Source organism: Gastrolobium bilobum, unplaced genomic scaffold (genome assembly GCF_033153095.1).
Source record: "Gastrolobium bilobum isolate Gb01-03AN ecotype WA unplaced genomic scaffold, APGP_CSIRO_Gbil_v1 utg7782, whole genome shotgun sequence".
Lineage (NCBI taxonomy): Eukaryota > Viridiplantae > Streptophyta > Magnoliopsida > Fabales > Fabaceae > Gastrolobium > Gastrolobium bilobum.
Window position 1 is genome coordinate 711,398 of NW_026899380.1, and position 17,599 is coordinate 728,996.

General features: G+C 32.3%; 1 protein-coding gene and 1 pseudogene across 2 annotated transcripts; one reads left to right on the forward strand and one right to left on the reverse strand.

Moving 5' to 3' along the window:
- The first annotated feature begins 7,238 nt into the window (after window positions 1–7,238).
- Window positions 7,239–14,715, forward strand: LOC133290089 (protein DETOXIFICATION 45, chloroplastic-like; annotated as a pseudogene).
- A 535-nt stretch (window positions 14,716–15,250) lies between these two features.
- LOC133290071 (isocitrate dehydrogenase [NAD] regulatory subunit 1, mitochondrial-like) lies at window positions 15,251–17,585 on the reverse strand. 2 transcript variants are annotated; one of them, XM_061488128.1, is made up of 4 exons: window positions 17,006–17,585; window positions 16,684–16,911; window positions 16,518–16,596; window positions 15,251–16,297 (listed from the first exon to the last, which is right to left on the reverse strand). In XM_061488128.1, the coding sequence occupies exons 1-4, from the start codon at window positions 17,501–17,503 to the stop codon at window positions 16,023–16,025; spliced, it is 1,080 nt and encodes a 359-aa protein (XP_061344112.1). In that variant the 5' UTR covers window positions 17,504–17,585; the 3' UTR covers window positions 15,251–16,022. The 2 variants fall into 2 exon arrangements, with proteins under 2 accessions (XP_061344112.1, XP_061344111.1); XM_061488127.1 differs by having other exon boundaries at window positions 16,684–16,923.
- Between the last annotated feature and the right edge of the window lie 14 nt (window positions 17,586–17,599).

Genomic DNA, 17,599 nt, shown 5'->3' on the forward strand with positions numbered 1-17,599 from the left:
GCATTTTTTATAAAAAATTAATAAGCACATGTCAATGTGATGATAAGTAATGCTAACAAAATTAAAAAATAAAATTTTATAAATGAAAAATAAAGTAAAATGATGCTATTGATTTATTTATTTTTATATAAATTAATAAGCTTCTGAACCAATAACGTCATATAATTTAACCTAAAGATTTTAATAAATAAATACGATTAATTAAGGTCATTAATGGTATTAAAATAAAAGATAGAATTTGATTAGAAGAAACTAAGATAATATCATTACAAGGACTCTTATAATTTTTTCTTTTACTTGACAAATATGTATCTCTTATGTATCTTTTTGAATTTTATTACATTAGTAACAAATATTCCATACATTACATAGACATTTCAAAATTTAAGTAAAGTTTAAAAATAAGTTTAAAAAAATATTGAAGATAAAAATATTTAAAATTATCACAGAAATATACATAATTAGTTTAATCAATATTAGAAATGCATCGCTTGGGTGCAGCTCAGTTGGTAATTTGGCGCTGAGTTAGTTGGATTGGTATGTGTTCGATTCCCGCTGAATGCATTCTTGGGGAGGGGGCTGAACCTTTAGCCATCACTGTTCCCCCGCACTCCGGATTAGTCCCATAGCTGGCTCAAAGAGTCGAAGCTCGTGGGGATACCGGAGGGAGCCAACTCGTCTCAAAGAGATAATTAGGGTTGGGTAACTCAAAAAAAAAAAAAAAAAATGCATCGCTTGTAATTTGTTATTGTGATGTTCGGGTCGGTGTACACGGCTCAACTATTCTCCACTTTCGTGATTTGGTCAAAGGTAAAACTAATTACGCTAGGATTCCCAATGATATTCTTTATAACTTGACTTCTAATTGACATAGCTAATTATTCATTCACTGTGTATCTGCTTGATATGAACAGTGGTGGAGTCAGGATTTAATTTTAGTCGGGGCCAAAAAATTTGACATAACAAATTATAAAAAAAAATTCACAATTACATAAATCTATTAAGAAAAAAAATTAGTTAAAATTTTCAAAGTAATAGGATCGATGTTATTTTAACAAATACTAGTTATTTATTTAAAATTTAGAATATAATATGAAAGTGCAAATTATATATACATATATGAAATTTTCATGTGATTTTTATGAACATTTTCATGTGATCTTTAATAATATTATTTCATGTGATGTTAATGAAAGCTTATTTCATGTGGTCTTTATGAATAAATTTTTTATTTTTCTATTTTAATTTGATTTGCGCCTACATACTTTAGTTTGCAACTTGGTAGGTCTTTCAAGTCGTATTCGATTTTTTTAATTTTTTTATAACATGACAGACCATAAATCAAGTATTTAATAAGCTAATAGGTCAGTATAGGTTTCAAATATTTTACATGAATTTAGGCTATCAAAGTCGAAGTTTGGCTTAACTAGACCCATTTATACCCCTAGTTGTGACCTGTGAAGAACATTAACATAGAAGGACAACAAACTTCGCAATTAAAAAGAAACATGGAATAATCAGCGACAAATGTCTAAAATCTTTTAAATGATATTGGATTCACATAAATCATTTAATTAGTGTTTAGATATTTTAAAAATTTAAAAATACAAAAAAAGAAGTTGTTAATGGATATGTATAAGAAATTTTCATACTCCCTATATATACATATATCTTCATTGATTTTTCTCTTTAATAGTTTCCACTAATTAATAACCAAAATTCACATTCTTGTTGTGAAATAAAATACAAATAACACCAATAAACAATTCAATTCCATTACCAATAGCAACTATAGCTCAACATTAAAATAATTTTTTTTTAAAAAGGGAAACGTAAAACAACACACCATTTTTTCAAAAGAAATAAAATCAATAACTACAACCACAAAAAAAAGTTGTTAATAAAATAAAGGGGGCGTGAATTTCACTCATGTTAGAAACACCCAATAAACAATTATGGTCCGCAAAGACAAATAATTTCACTTTTATAAGGTTAAAAAATATAAATCTTTTTCGCCAATGGACAATATAATTACCAATGCATATTCCAAGAACAGGTATCTATAAAATCTTGAAGAAAGGAACGAAACATCGTGCCTTATTGCAGAATGGCTAGGTTCCGGATGGTGAGTGCGAATAAGAAAAAAAGGTTAGAAGAAAACCTCAATTGGAAAAAGATGAAAGAAGAATAAAGAAATCTGTTATCTAGTCATACACGGAAAGCAGCTCCATATCTTCATATGTTACCACTGTTACAATTTTAGCTAGGGCCAACTTACAATTTTAGCTAGGGCCCAATTATAATTACTTATATAAGTATATACACGAAGGAAAGTTCTCACATTTGAGAATTAGGTTTTTGACTATTCTTTGTGTGCAATAACCCAAAACACAATAGTTCCATGGACCTTCATATTCCATAATTATAGTCTAGTTATTCATTTGGTTTCATGATTGTTACTTTCAAGGTTAAGTGCTTGTTCTTTTAAAGGACACAAATTGTGTCCTTTTAATTTTTAACACTATGCCTTACCGGTAAGACATAATTATAACATGAAAAATAGTTTTTTCTCTCTCTCCACGTTAGCTGAAGTGACTGAGAAAATATTTTTTTTTTTTCATATTATAACTATGTTTTACAGGTAATATATAGTGTCAAAAACTAAAAAGATACAACCTTGTGTCCTTTAAAAGGACAAACCCTTTTTCCTACTTTTAAATGAGTTTATTTGGTTTTATTGAGCCCATGTTTTGAAATAGGTCAATTAATCATTTTTGTGATTAAGTTTAGAAGTCTTTCTTTTTTAAAATAATCGGAGTAAGAATAAATAACATAACTGATTAGAATAAAACAGAAAAAAAATACAGGATAAAAAAAAAAAAAAAGGTAAAACACAAAAATAACCATACTATACATGTTCTTTATTATTTGTTTGCATTTAGATTGTTTGTTGTTATTTTGTATTGAGTATTTGATTTTCTATTTAGGTGGTGCCAAATTATAATTTTTACCTTAGTTAATTATAATTAATTATATAATAAGTAAAAAAAAAAACAAAAACAAGCAGGTGCCTATGCACCTGCTGGCTTGGATGTGGCTACGCCACTGGATATGAATAAGTGAATACGAACCATCTGAACTCCTTTTCTTTTGATATTATCACAGTATTTATAATAGTTCCCATAAGCGGTTATTGATAAAGATCATGAGTAGGGAGTAGTTCTCATAGTGATAATCATGAGTTCGTAACAGTTACATAGATCGTGACTTTAGTATTGCAGAGTGGGAAAGGATCGTGAGTCTAAATCCACGATCCAGGCTCTTAGCCTATAGTCTATATAATCCGGGTTCATGGCCTAAGATGTTAGTCATATGTGCTGCTCCGGATAAAAAGATCTTGGATCAACGCTTTGGATTATAACTTGATGAGGCTAACCAAGTTAATGAACCCGGGACAACTTGATGGGCGTAATCAAGTTCAGTGGCGGAGCAGCCCAAAAATTTAGGCGGTGCTAAAAAATTTGACGTATCAAATTATCAAAATATTTATGATAATTACACAAATTTATTAGGAAAAAAATTTATTGTGAATTCTAACATAATTATCTAAATTATGTACTAAATAATGTCACATAATATTACAAATTCAAATGAACAATTATCGTTGATTATATATCAAAGCAAACATATAAAAATGCATTAACCTTTTCGGTAAACATTTCAAACATAAGAATTTCACTTTCTTCCCACAATATAATAAGTAATGAACCAAACATTATCCTAAGGATATGAAAACACACAAATATAATAATTATGTGTATAATAAGCATTGTTTTTCGTCTCCTCTTTTATTATTTTCATTCATTAAATTTTCAATATCTCACATTAGAGAACATCACACTTGTTTGCAACAACCATAAGCACGATGAAAAGTTCTCACATTTGGGAATTAGGTTTTTGACTATTCTTTGTGTATGCAATAACTCAAAACACAATAGTTCAATGTACCTTCGTATTACATAATTATAGTCATGTTATTCATTTGGTTTCACGATTGTTACTTTCAAGGGTTAAGTGTTTGTCCTTTTAAAGGATACAAATTGTGTCCTTTTAGTTTTTAACATTATGTCTTACCAGTAAGACATAGTTATAACATGAAAAATTATTTTTTTTCTCTCTCCAAGTTAATTGACTGAGAAAATAGAAAAAAAAGTTATTTTTCATATTATAACTATGTTTTACCGGTAAAATATAGTGTCAAAAACTAAAAGGGTACAACCCCATGTCCTTTAAAAAAGACAAACAATTTTTCATACTTTTAAATGAGTTTATTTGATTTAGTTGGGCCCAAATTTTGAAATAAGTTAACTAATCATTTTTGTGATTAAGTTTAGAAGTCTTTCTTTTTAAATAATAAGAGTAAGAATAAATAACATAATTGATTATAATAAAGCAGTAAAAAAAACAAATATACAAGATAAAAAATAAAAAAAAGGTAAAACACAAAAGTAACCATACTATACATATTTCATATTATTTGTTTGCACTTAGATGGTTTGTTGTTACTTTGTATTGTGTATTTGATGTTCTATTTAATTAGGTGGTGCCAAATTATAATTTTTACCTTAGTTATTTATAATTAATTATATAATAAGTAAAAAAAAACAAGTAGGCCTTTGGCTGCGCATCTGATCAAGTTAATGAACCCAGAACATTAATGTTCTAATTTCCAACCATATATCTACTAACACATAACATGTTCATCAAAAGCTAAGTCAATCTCGTGAAATTGTCTTTACTTTTTGTAAAATTTGCAGAGAATGTGCAAGTTAACTTCATTCAATTGTATTTATCTGTATACAGATTAATATTTTAAAATGAAATTTAAAAAGTAAGTATTTATCATATATAAGAGCTGGTCATGGATGAAAGTTTTATCTGATTTGCAACATGTCATAACTCATTGATAGGGTTATACTTTCATTAAGGCAAACAAATATTTATTTCGTAATAAAAAAAGGGAAACACTCATTTTAATAATTTTTTTATATTTTTTTCTTAAATAAAAGAGTAAATTATATTCCTCTTTCTGCAAGAGATTCTATATTAATAAATTATACTTCTCTCTTTCAACCAAAAAAAAAAAAAAAGATTATACTTCTCTCCCATCTATTTTGAAAAATTATATTCCTCTCTCCTAGTAAATTAATATATGCTACATTTAAGTCCATTTTAAGAGTTTGTTTGACACATTTTGTAAGGTAACAATTTTTTTTAAGTGAAAGCTTAAAAAAACGTACTTAAAAAATAAAATTAAAAAATATTTGGTTATTATATAAAGTTATTATGAGGGTTTTCAGAAAGAGAAGATGAAAATAATTTGTTATTAGGATAAAAAGTAAATTATTTAATTTAACTTTAAAATAAATATAAAACTGAAAAATAAATATGAAAATTCTAAAAGCCTAATATATATTTTAGAAAAAGTCCCTCTACGAAGTTTTAACTTTTATTTTTATTTATTATAATAAAAAAGACTTTAATATTTCTAAAGTGAATGTAAATAAGTTATATATATTCGCTGCTAAAACAATGTCGTTTTAGGTTAAAAAATTAAAAAATTATAATGAAAAAACTATTATAACTATGAAATAAATTATAATTATAAAAATACCTTGATTTTCGTCTCAAAACGACGTCATTTTATGCTTAATATAAATAAATTATATATATTGACCGTATAACAAGCGAACCCATAAAAAAATTCTTTTTACAGTAAGAGTGGTTGTAGAAACAATCGCTGCCGTCGCTCTTAGCATTGCTAATAATTAGTTTTGAACTTTTATTATTATTGATTTTGAAACACTAGAAGATGAAATGAAAAATTTGAATAAAGTTCTTCAAAATTTTATTTTATTTTTTAAAGTTCTAGGTAGAATTTATAGTAGAATGGACAAAATTAATAGGTGTTAGAATTATCAAAGCTAGCTGCTCTGACACAGAGAAATAAAAAATGCTATTGGTAGGCTAGTTTATAGTTGTTCATCAGTCATCACTCATCACCACTAATAGTTTTGTTTACTTTAAAATAACAATATATTTTATCTCTGAGGCGAGAAGAGTGTAATTTTTCAAAATGAAAAAGAGAATAATGTGATTTAAGTATTTTTCATAAAAACGAGAGCACAATTTATAACAAAAAAAGACACAAAAAATAATGTGAACAAAACAGTGAAAAGAAATAAGGATGGGACACAGAAGTAAATAGTGGTGAAGCCATGAACAAGTAAGGATGGATGTTTCCAATTTCCATCCAGTCAAATTTGTAAGTTTTTTGTGAGATTTATTTCCGTATTTTTGATTATATAGATAGTGATCGTTTTTTCCGTCGTAAATTTATATAAGCCTTTAATTATAGTTATTATTTATATTTTCTTCTGTCATATAAAAAGTTTTTTTTTGGTAGATATAAAAAGTTTTAATTTATAAGAAAAATACACTTGTAATTTCCTTTGTAAAACTTTCTGGCTCCACCATTAAAAGTGAGAAGTCTATAACCAATCTATTTTTCATCCTATTTTAGTCTAGCTTATTTAACAAACAAGTCAGGCTTATACTTTCAAAATGCTTATTTAATAATGTAATCTAAGTCATGTCTAAGAAAGATTAATTATAAGGACATAGTCATTTTTGTTTTAAAGTCCTCTGAAAAAGCTATAAAAAAATAAGAATTATTTCTTCAAAATAAATTAACCGAAACACACATTAGATCTAGGGTTTTAAAAAAACTTATTTAACCTACTAAAAATGACTTAATTATTTGTTTTATATATACTTAAAAATTTATAATATATGGGGCTTAGCCCCTCTTTATTTACAAAAAAAAAAAAAAAAATTATAATATATACGTAAATTATTAATTATATATTAATGTAACATATTTAATTTATACAAAATACAATAATTTCGTTAAAGGTTATATTTATTTAAAATATTATTTCTTTTGCCTAATAAAAATAATCATATGACTCATATGAGATACGATTTTCGCACGCCGACCTCAATAAAGAGCTACGTTATAAAATTGGGTTTAAGGCTCCGTTTTACGAAATAGGCCCAAATTAATTGGGTTTAGGGAAACGTGGCAAGAAAGTTGGGTTTAAGGTGGCAATGTAGCGAAGAACGCTATCCCAACTCAAAACGTTCGTTCGCGACGATACATTCTGTGGGCGGTTGCTGCTTCTTATAAATTTATTATTATTATTTTGTTTCTCTCTGTTACGAGATTTTGATGTTCATTTCCTTCCAGACGATGAATAATTAATTTGTAATTATCCCTCATCATAACCAAACTCGGACTCGGAACTCACCGCCATGAAGGGTACCCATTTCAGCACCGCTTCTCTCTCTCAATCTCATGGCTTTACTAGAATAACCTCAAGACCCCGCAAATGCTTATGCTATCATAAACCTTCTTCTAACTTTCACTTCCTTGGGAATTCCCACCTCTCTTCCACCACCTCGCCATTCTTAACTCTTCGCGCTAAACCCTCTTCGTTCCTTCCCATTCACTTCAGTTCTGATCCTCATGTTGATGAACAACCACCTTTGCCTTTACAACAAGACACTCTCCTCACTAATTCAGATAAGGACCAGGCCTCTGCGTAAGACCTTATTTCTACTTTCACTCATGTATCACTAGTATGCAGTGCAGTTGTAATAGATTAAAAAAAAAATGAGTGATAGTTAGAATTGTCAGGAATTGTTACGAATTCAGTTTAATTAATTAGAGGATATAAGAAGCTAACTCCTGTTATCAAGAGCTGATGCTTAAAAATGCTGTAAATCAGAATGGAGAGACTGGAGAGGAATTTGGATCATATTTAGGGTTTAGGGTTTATGTTGAATACAATTCAAATGTTCAATAGTAATAATATCTATCATTGGTTTTTTCTTTCAACTTGTTGACAGTCAATTGCCACTCAATCAAAATCAGAAACCTGATGTCAAACGTGAGCTTCTGTTGCTGTCTTTGCCTGCACTTGCTGGACAGGCAATTGATCCCTTGGCACAGTTGATGGAAACTGCTTACATTGGTCGACTCGGTTTGGACCTATGCCTCTTATCTCTCCACTATTTTAAAACCATTACTTCGGTTTGGAGCTTTAATTGTGTGTTACTTATTATTCATAGGCACTGTGGAGTTGGCTTCTGCTGGTGTTTCTGTAACCATCTTTAACATCGTTTCAAAGCTATTTAATATCCCCCTTCTAAGTGTTGCTACTTCTTTTGTTGCTGAGGACATGGCCAATCAAGATTCTGCTTCAGGTGAATTTATTGTGTGCATAATTGATGGCTTTGTTGCATTTTTATTCTAGTTGTTGTATTTCTATCACTGCATTCACATCATTATCTAATGCCATTCATTTGCGATATGCAGATCAGGGTGGTCTAGAAAATAGTGGCAATGGTAAACCTCTGAAAAGAGTTTCTCAGAGAAAGCAGCTATCCTCTGTCTCCACTGCTTTGCTATTAGCACTGGGGCTTGGTATTTTTGAGGCTTTAGCCTTGTATCTGGGATCTGGAACATTTCTACATATAATTGGTGTATCAACAGTATGTTTTCACTTGAACACAGTCTTCCTTATCATTGATGGCGTATCTTGTGCATCCATTTTTTGTACCTTGTTAAATGCGGGATACTTTTAGTTGTGAATAATACTGATTAGAAGTTAATACTTAAAGTAGGTGAATTGTAATCTCATTTTTGAATAAATTCTTTTCAACAGGGAAATCCAACTTACGTTCCAGCACAACATTTTCTCTCTTTAAGAGCAGTTGGTGCTCCTGCAGTTGTTCTATCTTTGGCTCTTCAAGGCATTTTCCGTGGTTTTAAGGATACAAAAACTCCTGTTCTATGTCTAGGCAAGTGTTTGGTTTAGTGTGCGTTTCTTAGCTAATTTCATCTTTTTAATACTTTTTATATTTTTTGGGGTCTTTCTTCTGCGTCTACTATAATACCTTGCTTTGCTATTATCTGCTTTGAAGTTTAATGTTTTTTAATCCTTTTGAAGGCTCTTGTTATATTCACAATTCATGAATAAATTATTATTAGTTTTTAACAACCTCACGTAAATCACTGAAAAATAAGTTTTCCATCATTACAGCCATTCCTTGCTTTAGTAATAATCTGCTACGAACTTGAAATTTTTTTAGCCTTTTGAAGGCCTTATAGTCATGATTCTTGAAAAAAATAAGTAATTTGAATTTTCAGATGAGCTCACTTAAATCACTGAAAAGCCTTACTGCCTAATGTTTCTTATTGCTAGCATGTGATGATTTTAAGGAGTTCCAACAAAAAATCCTTTCTGCATAAAAGGTTACCCATATGCTGCTAGAAAGTTGGTGACTAACTGTGAATTGTTTGTGATTGTTAGGAAGCTTGATATGACTAGATAGGGAAGATCACCCTGTTTTTTTTTTTGGTACATAGATCACCCTGTTTAATCATATTGAAATATGTTTATACTGATCACAGAGCTTCTATTTAAAACAATGTATTAAGTTCACTCTATGATGTAAAAGCAAAGTTATGGGTACAGCCTGGAAAACACCGATACACTTTAAAAAAAAATTTGCGTGCCAGACACGTGTCGGACATGTTCCAACACGCGTTTTTGACAGGCGGTCAACGCTCCTACACGTTTTTTTTTAGGTCTAAATTTTATTTTATTAACTAAACATGAAAAGATAATTTGTAAATCCATTTTTTCTGTTATGGAATTTGACATGATTATTTTTGCTTTATATTTATGTTATGGAATTTGAATATTTGATTGGTTATATGACTTATTATGGGCTGTTATATGTACTAAATATAAATTATATTATATATATTAAAAATATATTTTAATATCAAAATGTGTCCTAATATGTCGAAATATGGCATTTTTTAGAATTAACGTGTCGGCATGTCGTGTCCCGTGTCGGTGTCGTTGCAACATAGGGTACAACTTTTGAGCTGGACATTGCTCTTATTAACCTTTATTATTATAATTTTTTTTTATCCACCATTTATCATGCGTGTACCTGACTCTAAGGAAGAAAAAAAATGCTTATAGTATATTTGCTGAATGGTGAAATGGTTATCAACATTTTAAATTTTTGGAATACTTGTGACTTTATCTTGAAGAATGAAGAATAATTTTATATTTTGATATCTTTAGTGTGCATGTGTTTTACTTTCTTTCAAAGAATGATTAGATCTTATAATCATATTCATTATATTGTATGTATTGTCCTGAACCAACTTTCCTAAAAGTTGTTGGGTGAAGAAACATGAATAGTTTTATATTACATATTTAACATGACCCCGCATAAAAGAGTTTTTTGGGCTTGAAGCATGGACAATAAACAAATTCATCTATCTTATGTTGCCATTCAACTTCTATTAGAAAAATGGGGCGACAAGGCTAGAACTCTTGGTCATTTGGTTACAGAGGCTGTGATACCATGTCATGAACTAACTCTCCTAAAAGCTTAAGTTGTTTGGTGAAGAAATGTGAATAGTTTTATATTATATCTCTAACATGTATGTTTATGCTAATTCATTTATCAAAATGCAGGCATTGGTAATCTTTCAGCTGTCTTTTTATTTCCCTTACTTATGTATTACTTTCAGTTGGGTGTAACTGGTGCAGCCATTTCCACCGTTCTCTCGCAGTATGTCCTTTTCAAAAGCATTATTTTCTTCCTTTATTTCATAACTGGATTTAAGCCGAATTATGACGGAGTTTTTATACCTCAGATATATTGGGACTTTGTTGATGATCTGGTTTCTGAATAAGCGAGCTGAGTTACTACCTCCAAAGATGGGAGACCTGCAATTTGGCAGTTATATTAAGTCTGGTAAGGGGTTGTCTTTTTCTTGGTGATTTCTTCTTTTTTTTATGCGTTGCTAAAACTGGAGTGGTTTGGCTTTCTTCCTAAAATAATTTTCTCTCCCTAGAAAAAATAGGGGAAAGAGGGAAGATAACATCTAGATGCTAAATGAGATCTCAAAAACTGTTTCCAAAACAATTTCCAAGAAAAAGAGATCGCTTCAATTTTTATTTTCTGTTTCTGTTTGTAATTTTTTAATTTAAAGGCAATAGCGTTAATAGAGCAAATTTGTTTGATTTATTTTTTTAAGTTGGTTTTTTAAGTTTTGTCACCTGAAATGCAATGCTATTTCAGCCAGGCGTTTGTAGTACATTTTGTCAACAGATAAAATTGGATTATTATTTGCGTGGTCTTTCTCGTTTGATAGTAAACAAGTATTTACTTGTAGTCATTTCTGTTTCCTGTTTTACTGTGTATATTATTTAGCTTTCTGTTAGGTTAATGTTGTTGTTCCAGCTATGATCTGTGGGCTGCTATAGGTGGTTTCCTTCTTGGTAGAACACTTGCGGTTCTTACAACTGTGACATTGGGAACATCAATGGCTGCTCGTTATGGTCCAGTAGCTATGGCTGCACATCAGATATGTATGCAAGTGTGGTTGGCTGTTTCCCTTCTTACAGATTCGTTGGCTGCATCTAGTCAGGTATTGAATCATGCTTTATGTAAAACATTTACATTTTTTTAATTTTTTTGGCCCTTGTTGTATGGTTTCTTAAATTTCTTTTAATCTAGTAATAATACTAATGTGTCTTGCAAGAAAACAACTTAAACCAACTAAAGGCAGACTATAATGGAATACAAACAAAAATGCTGTAGTTCCTATTTCTTAGTCAGGATTCATTAAATCTATTGGGAAAATTTCCAGTTTGTTTGAGCATGATGCCTTTTTACATTTTAAGTCATAGTTTCTTTAAGCTTGGCTTTTACTCACTTCATTACTGTCCTCTTGTTTGCATTTGCCTTTTTTATTTTTTTTCCCTCTTATACTGCTATATTATTATTTATAGGCCCTTATCGCAAGTTCTCTATCCAGACATGAATACAGAGTTGTGAAGGAAATTACTAATTTTGTATTAAGGGTAAGCCTTTTCTTTTTTGTGCATTGAGTTTTGACCTTTTGATGCCTTTCCTTCATTAGTTATTCTCAGAATTTATGTAAACGATGGCTGTTTAACTATGTTAATAAGAAGTTTTATGAATTTGTTTGAGAACCTGATGATGTCTTTCCAGATTGGACTGCTTACGGGTATCTGCTTGACTGCTATTCTGGGTGCTTCTTTTGGATCTTTAGCTAACCTTTTTACCCAGGACTACGAAGTCTTGCAGATTGTCAGAACTGGGGTGTTGGTATGTATGGTATTGATTATTTATTTGTCAGTGTTTGTTTGCTTTTGTCCCTATATCTGCCTCGTATATTAGTTTATACTGTTATCTGTGATTTTTGCCAGTTTGTTAGTGCTTCTCAGCCATTTAATTCTCTGGCATATATTTTTGATGGTCTACATTATGGGGTTTCTGATTTTCGATATGCTGCTTTCTCCATGGTAAGTTGTTTGCTTGTCAAAATATGTTCCAATATTTCTGTGTGGGTATATTTCACGAAGTTAATTTTTATGATTATTGCTTCATAGATGTTTGTGGGAGCAGTCTCCTCAGCATTTTTGGTATTTGCCGCTCCACTTTTTGGCCTTTATGGTGTGTGGTCAGGCTTGGTTCTCTTCATGGCTCTTCGTGTTGTAGCTGGTTCTGTCAGGTAAAGTGACCTATTACTGTTGCATATATACACACACACAAGTGCGAGCGTGCACTCAAGCACATATTCTTATATGTAATGCATATGGTCAGAGAAAGAGATAGAGTATAGGAAGTGAGAGTATCATCCTGTCCTCTTAGTCTTAGTAGATTTGCTGAGGTTCCATTATTGTTTTTTTGGCTGTGCCTGTTAAGCTATTTTTTGGGTTGAATCCTTCTTGTGTTTACATTTTCAGATTATTATCAAAGAATGGTCCTTGGTGGTTTCTACACAGGGATTTACAAATTGCGGAGGTCAGTAACATGTCCGTTCTTTGTGAATGACTAAAATTTAGTTAATTATATTCCTGTCTTTTATTTTTCTCTCAACTTTTGAATATTTTATTGTTATTATTTTTATCTTTCTGCCCTTGGTTTTGCTTATCTATTTACTTGCTGTATTATATGACGAGAAGTTAAATATTATATTATAATGAATTCCCAGAGTTTTATATCATTAAGAAGTAAGAACTTGAGATGAAATGGATGACGACTCCTTTTTCATAAATGAAACTGGGTCCGTGTATGCATGTTGAAGTGCAGTGCAGAAAATAGAGTGAAATTGATATGTGAATGTAAATCTGACATTTGAATGCCTTCCCAAAAAACTTTTTTCCTTCACAATATTTTACGCACCAAACACATAATTTTCTCGAAAAAATCTTCCACGATGGATTATATTAAATGCTAGTTTAGCAAGATGGGAGGAAGGTAGAAATGTTTTGGGGGTTAAAGTTGGGGACCACATCATACCACAAGTTGAACGGTTTAAGTTTCTTGGATCTATCTTACAAAGTGACGAGGAATTAAGGAGGTTGAAGGGTATACGCATAGGGTTCCAGATGGGTGGATGAAATTGAGAATGCTTTAGGCATAATTTGTGATAGCAACTTGCCTATCAAGTTCAAAGGAAATTCTATCAGATAGCAATAAGACCAATGATGTTCAATGATGCGCAATGAAGTTCCAACAAGAGCTAAAACTAAGTGTTACGGAGATAGGCATGTTGTGCTGGATGAGTGCATAACTGCATATACAAGAAAAATATAAGATTATATTCAAGAGAAAGTAGGAGTAGCACTTTTTGAGAAAATGATAGAAACTTGACTAAGGTGTTTTGGTCATGTGAATCAAATGGAAGATAGTTCAATTAGAAGAGGTGGAGGAAAACCCTGGTAAACTTTAGGTGAAACCATTAAAAAAGACTGGCTCTAAAAGGACTTGTTGAAAATTTGATTTTTGATAAATCCCAATTGCTTTATTTGATCTATGTAGCTGATCCCAGCAAATGGGATAAGGCTTGGTTGTTGTATATCTTCTATGAACCTCACTCTATCCTCAACTTTGGAAGTTTATAGATGAATTTTAACCTGTTTAAAAATGATATTGACTGTAAATTTGAACATGTATGTCATTGCTGATAGCCTGGTGTCCCGTTTCTCAATGTCACTAGAAAGAGCAAAGATAATATTACATGGCATGATCTTGGCTGTGTGCCCATTTATGGACACTTAATTTTTGCTTCTTGTGAGTATAGAGGTGAACTAGGGCATGCCTAATCCCCTTTAATCAGAAAGTGGAAAACTACACTGCTAATTTCTAATTTTTCTCTGTTGATTAATATTATGTGATGACGCTCTTGACATTCTGCATAGATATTTATATCTACTTCTTAGATATTTGGTACCTTAAATTTTGCAACTCATATTTGCAGATGGTCTCTTGAGTCTTAAGATGGAGAAGATGGATAAAACACTGGATGTGAAAATTTTCAGGATGATTCTCTGCATCGGATATTATATTTAGATGTTTAACTTGGGTAGAATTTGGGATTTTCATTTGTGCATGTGTAGAAAATAGGACTTAGAAGCACTTTGTAGGCTCTGGCAATGAAATCAGTCAATTCTCAATATTAGTGTAATTATATGACGTCCATCTATTAAGTACTTGTTACCCATCAATGTTACTCAACGTAAAGGACAACGGTTCAATTTAAAATTTTTATAAACCCAAATTGCACTTCGGCTGTATTTTGATCAAATATTGTATAGATAAGTAGACTGTCCAGGTTTTATAATCCTTGGCCAAAACACCAATGCTCTGAGTAAGAATTATGTTGTATGAAAAATATGGAATGACGACCACATTATTTAGTCGTTGTGTTGCAGACACGACCATTAACAAAGATGTGAATATAAATTGAATTTATACAACGTTTTAAAGCTAGAATGATGCTCCCTTTACATACTTACACACACATATCCTTATATATGTAAAGCTTTTACCACCTAATTACGATTGACTTATCTCATTTTCTGCACAATTATACTCTAATTTTCCTAGTTGTGGAACATGTAAGATGTAGATTTGCAAAATAGTATTTTTCTTAGAACTATATGCATTTGGCACTTGCATATTTCCCAAGTTAAATAATAACAGTGTAACTCAATTGAGATTAGTTCAAGTCGTGCTGAGGTTTGATCTTTTAGCAATACTAATTTCCCCCCACTTTCCTCCTCCACCTAATTGCCTGTGCTTTAGGTAATAACCTGATCTAGAACAAATAAAAAAGGTGTAATAAAAAATGTGATGTAAAAAATGGACGTGTCATTCGTTTCAATCACGTCACACAAAAGGAACAGCAGCCTCTTTTAGATCCATAAGCGTGTCTCATCTCTTTTTCCGTTTCTCAGGACATGATGCACCATGAATGAAGTAGCCAATTTTGTTCTCTCCACCTGAGATTTGAGAGGATGAAAAAGATTTATTTCATTGCCTCGATTCGAAGTCATGGACTTTCGAGACATGTCAGTCAAACATGCTACTTGAGCGTACTCTCACGGCTACTCATCGAGTGAGCATTCACTATTCTTTCAGACCCCGAACCCAACCTTGGAATGCAACAAGTTAGGCACTGCCCTTGCAATCGCAAATTGACTTCTAACGATAGACAGAAACTTGCTATTGTACCATAATGCATCTTCCATTGAGGAGCAAATATCTCCTTACATGACAAAGCCGAGCAAAATTGAATAAAATTGTTCATCTAGTAATAGAGTGGAGAAGAATGTAAGTCAAGCCTTCAACCATTTAAAAAAAAAAAATAGTGAAAGAAACTTATTACAAAAAACCGCCATAGAAATCACCTCCTCCATGCCAAAAGTTTTATTTCCAAAAGATTCTGGCAGCAATGATGGAGAATTAGAGATATATAATCGGTATAGGAAATCTTATACCCATTCAGCTGGTCAACAAGACTTAAGAATGGTAAACGAACACCCATTAATAATTTAGTCGAGGTTGGCAATGACAGCGTCAACAATCTCCTGGGTAGTGCTGTCTCCCCCAAGATCTTTTGTCCTGTACTTGCACTCTGAAATGACACGCTTCACAGCAGTCTCAAGTCTATCAGCAAATGAAGGGAACCGAAGATGCCTCAACATCATGGCGGAGGAGAGAAGCAAAGCAACTGGATTAGCCTTTTTCTGCTCCACCATCTTTTCATTTCCCACATTTCCTGCCGAAGCACCTTGCTCAAAGACAGCATGATCAGCCCCAACGTTGCCTGCAGTCACCACAACTGTTATGCAACAGAACAAAAGCTTTGAACCTCTAAGCAGATGGATAATTAATAATAATCTATTTGTTGCTTCTTCTTCAACTTCATTTTGATATTAGGTAACTGATTGAAAATAATAAAGTTGGCACATTGTTTGTTCGGAGAAAAGGTATGATCCATTCTATACATGTTAACAGAAAGAAAGATTATTGCATATTAGTATTACCTCCAGGCATGACACCAGTGCCTCCGGCAATTCCAGCTGCCGTATTTGCCACTAGATTGCCATAAAGATTAGGAGTGACCTAAGGTAAGATGGAAAACATTTTATTTATTTATTTATTTATTTAGAGTATTGAAAATGTAAAACATTAGAACATGATTCTTCATACCATAACGTCGAACTGCTCGGGTTTAGAGACAAGTTGCATACAGCAATTATCGACAATAATCTCATTGTACTTGATACTAGGATATTTTGTTGCTACTTGTCTGCAAGATTCTAGGAAAAGACCATCTGCGAGTTTCATGATGTTGGCTTTATGGACAGCGGTGACTTTCTTCCTGTTATTTAGGTACGCATACTCGAACGCATATTGTGCAATACGTTCGGAGCAGAACTTGGTCATGACCTAGTTCAAGTTGAACAAACATTAATTGAATTAAAAATTTTGAAATTGAAAGAACAGAATAAAAGAAAAGAAGAATACTAACCTTGAGGCTCTCGACAACGCCAGGAACAACCTCGTGCTCGAGACCTGCGTACTCGCCCTCGGTGTTCTCCCGAACGACAACGATGTCGACGTTGTGGTGGCGCGTGAACAAGCCGGGCAAGTTGAAGCAATTGACGAGGGAAGCGTAAAGATCAAGCTCCTTTCTCAGCTGCACGTTGAGGGAACTCACTCCACCACCCACCGGAGTCCTCAACCCCCCTTTCAAGCACACCTTGTTCTTCCTTATTGACTCCAAAACCTCCTCCGGAACACGCTTCATATCCCCGTGCACCTCGTATCGCTCGAAGTACAACGGAGCGTGCATCGCTTCCATAACTTGCTCCACCGCGTTCGTCACCAGAGGGCCAATTCCGTCCCCCGGTATCAGCGTCACAGCCCGCGGTGCTCCGTCGCCGGGTCTCGGCATATACGTCACATTCCGTCCACTCACATGCTTCGCGAACTTTATCGCCTTTACCAGTGTGCTTCTTCCACCCATTTCCTCCTTCTCCTTCTTTCTGATCCAAAACTTCACCCTTCACAGACTCACTGGAACATATTCCGTTTCCACGGTGCGAGAAATTGATGATATTTT

Excerpts from the sequence above, each read along its gene's own strand:
- LOC133290071 (XM_061488127.1), bottom strand. The coding sequence starts at position 17,503 with ATGGGTGGAAGAAGCACACTGGTAAAGGCGATAAAGTTCGCGAAGCAT. Across the intron at positions 16,597-16,683 it reads CCGAGCAGTTCGACGTTATG|GTCACTCCTAATCTTTATGG; the intron begins GTATGAAGAATC and ends ATCTTACCTTAG. Across the intron at positions 16,298-16,517 it reads CACTGGTGTCATGCCTGGAG|GCAACGTTGGGGCTGATCAT; the intron begins GTAATACTAATA and ends TGGTGACTGCAG.